The sequence below is a fragment of the Crocodylus porosus genome, unplaced genomic scaffold, assembly GCF_001723895.1.
Source record: "Crocodylus porosus isolate Cpor-Errol unplaced genomic scaffold, CroPor_comp1, whole genome shotgun sequence".
In the NCBI taxonomy this organism is placed as follows: Eukaryota; Metazoa; Chordata; order Crocodylia; family Crocodylidae; genus Crocodylus; species Crocodylus porosus.
In genome coordinates this window covers 16814082-16819514 of record NW_017728932.1, presented here as the reverse complement: position 1 = coordinate 16819514, position 5433 = coordinate 16814082, and the positions used below count along the sequence as shown (strand labels likewise).

Here is a 5433-nt window from a genome sequence, read left to right as displayed (position 1 = left end):
GAGTGGGGGTGGCGGAGGGCCCGGCCTGGCGCTGGGCAGCTACGACCAGCAGCTGCGCCTGGCCATGGAGCTGTCGGCGCGGGAGCAGGAGGCGGCCGAGCGGCGCACGCGGCAGGAGGAGGAGGAGCTGCGGCGCATCCTGCAGCTCTCGCTCACCGAGCAGTAGCCCCACGCCGGCGGGTGGCAGGACGTGGGCTGGCCCGAGAGCACAGAGCCACGCGGGGCCCACGCCGGCAGGACAACGGGTGCGGGGTGCTGGGGGCGCCGCTCTGGCCCGGCCCCCCATGCACGTGCAGGGCGCGGGGCTGGTCCCAGAGCCCCCCGCCCAGCTGGGGTGCGTCCTCCCGGGTTTGCAGGGGACGGGAACAGACAGGGCCCGGCCGGGTTCAGCTCCTGGAGTTGCTGCTGGCCCCGGGGGGGGGGCATACCCCAGTGCTCAGGGCAACTAAGGGGGAGTCCAGGGGGCTGCGGGCAGCAGGGACCGTGCCCGACTCTCCTGCACGCATGGGCAGGGGCTTCTCTTCCCAGCAGCTGCAAGCTGGGCCCCCCGGCCGGCCCGCTCACCCCTGCACCCTACAGCACACTGGCTCTCGGGGCAGGGATGCCCCGGGGCCGCTGTCTCCCTCGGCCACTTACTGTGCACTGAGCCCACGGCCCCCAGCCCAGCCTGGCGCAGGGGGAGGGTGCCAGGCCTGGGGCCGCCCCACGTCACCGGCGTCCCCCAACGCGGCCGCTCCAACAGCATCAAGTGCACTTACCCAGGAGCCACCAGCCCCGCCGGGCACTGCCCCGGCTGAGGGAGCCGCCACTGCCCGGGCGGCAGTGCCCGGGGCAGCCCAGCGGGGCATGGCAGGGGCAGGAGGAGCTGAGGGCAGGCACCCTGGGCGGAGGCGGGGTGGTCTCTGGGGTGCCCCATCTTCTCCCCCCAGGGGCTCCCCCACACTGCCCAGCATCCCCACAGGCCCCCGCGGCAGCACACCCCCGATAAACCCAATGTCAAATGGTGCTAACTCCCACAAATGCCCCACGGGCCAGGGCTGGCTTGGAGGCTGCTGGGCCCGGGGGCCGTGAGCCCTGCGGCCAGCTGGGGCAGGGGTGCAGGTCCTGGGGGTGACGCTGGGGCAGGGACTTTTCTTAACTGCCCCCCCCGCACCAGGAGCAGGCCAGGATGCTCGGCAGCGGGAGCAGGGCCCCGGCGGTCACCAATAAACTGTCTTTCCCGTGGCTCTTGTGCCGGGCTCGTGGCCTCGCCAGGGTGGGGAGTGGGGGGAGGCCAGAACCAGCCCCCTCCACGGCTGCGGGGAGCGGGGGCACCCTGGGGAAGCCGGGATGTAGCGGCTGCTGGGCGCCCGAAGCCCCTGGGCCGTGTCGGCCCCACCAGGCAGCTCAGAGTGGGGGTCGCAGGCCCGCCGGGTGGCTCCGGCCCCGATGCCCCCCACGCTCCGGCATGGACCAGGCAGGCGCAGTCGGAGCGTTTAGCCATTTATTAGCGCGGGGCCGTGGAGCTGCCGAGGGGGCGATGGATGCAGCCTTGAGTGCTCCCTGAGCTTGCTGTGGCCCCAGCGGGGCTCAGCACCCTGCCTGCGGGGCACTGGCTGCACCAGGCTCACCCCCGCCCGGCCCTGAGGCCACAGGTGCCCCGGGGGCACGCCCACGGCTGGCCCGGCCTCTGTGCCCACAGACCCCCCAGACCCCAGCTGGGTCCCTAAGTCGCTGGCTCTGCCTGTGGGGGTCCAGTGTCCGGAGAGCCACCCCTGCCACCCGGGCCGAGCTGGCCCCAGGCTGCCCGCCCCCAGCACATGCAGCACAGCACAGCCCCACGGAGCAAACCGTGCCCTGCCGGCACCCGGCCCCTGGCCTAGGGACCCATCCTGCACCCCACGCCCCGCAGTCCATCGCAGGCCACGGCCGTGTCTCGCCAGGGGCCGCGCGCGGCGGGGAGCGCCCCGGGAGAGGCCCGGCTGGCACCGGGGGGGCCGGGGGCACGTGCCCACAGCCCCGGGAAAGAACTCGGCTCGGTCTCCCCGCTCCGGCTTGGGTTTTAATCCCATCAGCAGGGCTGGGCCCAGTCCTGGCCGGCCGCGGGGCGGGCCGCTAGTCCGTGCCGTTGGTGAACTGGCCCAGCTTGTGCTCCAGCTCGGAGATGCGCTTCTCCTGGGCCTGGACGGCCTGCTGCAGCGCCCGGATCTCCTCCAGCAGCTCGTCCAGCGTCAGGCGCTGCAGGGGGAGCGTGCACGTCACCGCGGGCCCGGGGCCGGGGCCGGGGGCAGGCGGGCGGGCGGGCACCAGGCCTCCCCTTCCACCCGCCAGGCGCTCGCCGCGCCGCGGCCCCGGCACTCACCGGGAAGCCGGTGTCGCCGGAGGACTGGCTGCGGCGTGGCCCCAGCGGTGGCCGGGAGTCCAGCACGTTCTTCCTGACCACCTTGAGCTCGCGGTTCTTGGCGGGCACGTAGCCATCGCGCAGCGAGATGAGCACTGGCTCCGCGTCCTTGCCCGAAAGCCACTCGTCCGCCTCCAGCGCGGGCTCGGGGCCCGGCGTGTCGGGGTACAGGTCGTCTTGGAAGAGGTCGGACTGCAGGGAAGCCGGCCACGGCCCGTGACGGGGGAGCCGGTCCCGCCCGGGGCCCCGGGGCTGGCAGCCCAGGCGCCCGCGCCACTCACCTTCCGCGGCACCGTCATGGCAATGGGCTCGCACTTCCGCTCGTGCAGCTTGAAGAACCTGCGCGGGGCGTGGGTGCAGTTGTGGGTGCGGCCGCCTCGCAGGGCACCCTCCCCGCGGCAGGCACGCGGGTGCAGGCTGGGCACGGGGCGGGGGGCGTGAGGGGCCCGCCACCGCGCGCCCCGCTCACCGCGCAATCTCGCACTTGCTGACGTCCAGGCCCCTCTTGGGCATGAAGCCCATGCCGCGCTGCGGCTCCTTGCTGCTGTAGGTGCTCAGGTAGTGCACGTAGGGCGGCTCATCCGTGATCTCAAAGTACCGGATGCTGCTGTCCCCCTGCGGCGGGGGGGAGGGAAGGCCGGGCATCAGGTGCGGGCAAGGGCCGGGACCCCTGTGCGCGGGCTGGCGCCCGGCGGGAGCAGCACGCGGGAGCCGCCCGAGAGCCCGCGGGCTCAGGCCCCGGCTACCTTGCCGCACAGGTAGACGATGCTGGAGTCGGGGTCGTAGAAGGGCAGCAGCACCCCGTTGCTGGTGTCCATCTCCTGCAGGGCGATGGGCTCCTCGAAGCTCTTCTGCGGGGGCAAGGAGGCGGTGAGCGTGGGGGCCCGCTAGCGTCACACGCCCGCTGTGTTCCCTGCACGCCCAGGAGCACCCCCAACGAGCCCCCGCCCGGGGCCCTTCCTGCCCCAGGGTGCAGCGGGGCTGTCCCCAGCTCTCGGCCTCCCCGTCCCCCAGCTCCGGAGCCCCGCTCCCGGCAGGCTGGCACAGCTCCCTCGTGCCCCGCGGTCCCAGCTGACCCCAGCGTCACGGCACTCCCCGCGTGCACCCGCTGCCCCCGCCCCGGGCACACACACGGCACACGAGCCCTGGGAACCTGGCATCGCTTGCGGGGGCCTTGCCCAGCTGCGGCCACAACCCGGGCCGTGCGGGCCTGGAGCCCACCTCCTGCCCTGGCCGCGGGCCCGGGCTCAGGGAGCCCTCAGCTTTGGGGCGCCGGGGCTGCTGGCGCCAGCCCGCCGGGAGGGTGGGAAGGCGGCAGAGCCGGCCCCCGGTGACCCTACCAGGAGGGGCCGGAGCGGCACGGGCATCGCCGCCGGGGCCGGGGGGGGAAGCCGCGATGCCCAAGTTCCCAGGCCGAGCCCTCCCGTGCAGCACTGTTACCGGGTCCCACAAGCCCAGCTCCCGCTGGCTCATCCGGGTAAAGCCCGTGGTAAAGATGTAGCCTTCCCGCGTGAAGATGGCCCGCAGGGGCCGCATCCCTTCGTGGGGCGCAAACCTCTCCTGGGGGCGGGGAAGAGGGTTAGCGCGGGTGCCCAGCACACGGCGCACGGACGGGCCCTGAGTCTGCAGCTTTCCCGCGTACCCGCGGGCGCTCCCTGCTCTCGTAGGCCGCAGGCGTGCGGGCCCCGCGGCACGCGGCAGCGTCCTGAGCCGGCCAGCGCCGCGCCGCGCCGTACCAGGTCCCAGAGCGCCAGCTGCCGCTCGCTCATCCTGCTGAAGCCGGTGGTGAAGATCTTGCCATCGGCCATGAAGATGGCGCGGACGGGGCGGGCACCCTGGTGCGGCTTGGATTTCTCCTGGCGCCGGCGGTTAGTGGGGTCGAGCCAGACAGACACGCGGGCAGTGGTTAGTGCGAGGTCAGCTGCGCCCGCGCCCGGGGACCCCGCCGTGCCCCTTGGAGTGAGGACCACGTCTCCATGCTCAGGCACGGCCGGGCTGGTCCGGGGCGCGGGGCTCGTGCTCGAAGGCGAGGCCGGGCCGGCGGTGGGTGCCAGGGCAGGCATGCAGGGCTGAGGATGGCCCGGTGCCGGTGGACATGGATGGGAGCGAAGACCCCAGCACCATGGGTGCATGGGTGGGGGGGAGGAGGAGCGGAGCCATGGCCTGGTCCAGTCTCCAAGGGGGCCACGCCTGGGCCAGGCCTTGGTCAGGGCCACGGGGCCCCAAGGCATCAGCCTTGACAGCGGGCGTCTTCCCAGGTCCCCGGGGCGGCTCTTGCTCTGAGAGGGCAGCTGGGCACGGACAGAGCCCGAGGGCAGCAGCTCCGGGGGTGCCCGGGGAGGGGGGGCGGCTGCAGAAAGCCACGCGTGTGCGCAGGACTCACCGCCACGACCTGCTGCTTGCGGGGGTCGATGACGCGCACGTGCTTGTCCTTGCAGGTGGTGACGAGCAGGCTGCCGTTGCGGTTCCAGCAGGCGTTGTAGATGAGGTCCGTGTGCACCTCGTCCAGCCGCAGCAGCATCTCGCCCGTGCCCACGTTCCACAGGATCACCAGGTTGTCGCCACCTGGGCCGGGGACGGCACGCTGGGGTGGCTCTGCCGGGAGGCTGGGGGGGCCCATGCCCCGGAGACACCCGCCCCCCCAGCCGTAGCACGCCACGGGGCCTTACCTGCGCTGAGCAGCACGTTGCGGGCGGTGGGGTGCCAAGTGAGGATGCCCACGCGCTTGGAGTGCCCCTCGAGTGTGACCACAGGCTCCGTCATGTTGCGCACGGGCACGTAGTCGGGGATCTGCCAGACCTGGGGTTCGGGGCGGTCGGTGAGACCTCGCCGGCACTAGGAGCCGTGGGGGGGTGCGCGGCCCCGAGACGGGGCCCTGCGAGCTGCAGAGAGCCACTGAGCCCCCCGGTTAAGGCCCTGGCCCATGCCCGCGTGCCCGCCCGGAGAGCCAGTAGCCAGTGCCCAGGGGGCTGGGGCTGAGACCCCGTGGCAGGGCTGGCTGGAAGGGGGCAAGCACTGGCTGGCTTTGGGGCACCAGCAGGAGAGGGGGTGAA

The 5433-nt window shown here is 73.6% G+C and overlaps 2 protein-coding genes across 2 annotated transcripts in view; one reads left to right on the top strand and one right to left on the bottom strand.

The window, feature by feature from the left end:
• Positions 1 to 1316, top strand: part of ANKRD13B (ankyrin repeat domain 13B) — a gene marked incomplete at its 5' end in the record, with an annotated part of 2695 nt that extends 1379 nt beyond the window's left edge. The window contains 2 exons of the mRNA XM_019545324.1: positions 1 to 180; positions 1306 to 1316. The exon at positions 1 to 180 is cut by the window's left edge and continues 15 nt beyond it. Coding sequence (XP_019400869.1) covers positions 1 to 166 — 166 coding nt within the window. The remainder of the gene's footprint in view (positions 181 to 1305) is intronic.
• Positions 1317 to 1466: 150 nt separating this feature from the next.
• CORO6 (coronin 6) overlaps positions 1467 to 5433 on the bottom strand; it is a 5139-nt gene continuing 1172 nt past the window's right edge. The window contains exons 2-9 of the mRNA XM_019545323.1: positions 5050 to 5215; positions 4764 to 4945; positions 3821 to 3940; positions 3127 to 3231; positions 2850 to 2995; positions 2662 to 2719; positions 2342 to 2572; positions 1467 to 2217 (exon numbers count right to left, since the gene is read on the bottom strand). Coding sequence (XP_019400868.1) covers positions 2095 to 2217; positions 2342 to 2572; positions 2662 to 2719; positions 2850 to 2995; positions 3127 to 3231; positions 3821 to 3940; positions 4764 to 4945; positions 5050 to 5215 — 1131 coding nt within the window. The 3' untranslated portion in view covers positions 1467 to 2094. The remainder of the gene's footprint in view (positions 2218 to 2341; positions 2573 to 2661; positions 2720 to 2849; positions 2996 to 3126; positions 3232 to 3820; positions 3941 to 4763; positions 4946 to 5049; positions 5216 to 5433) is intronic.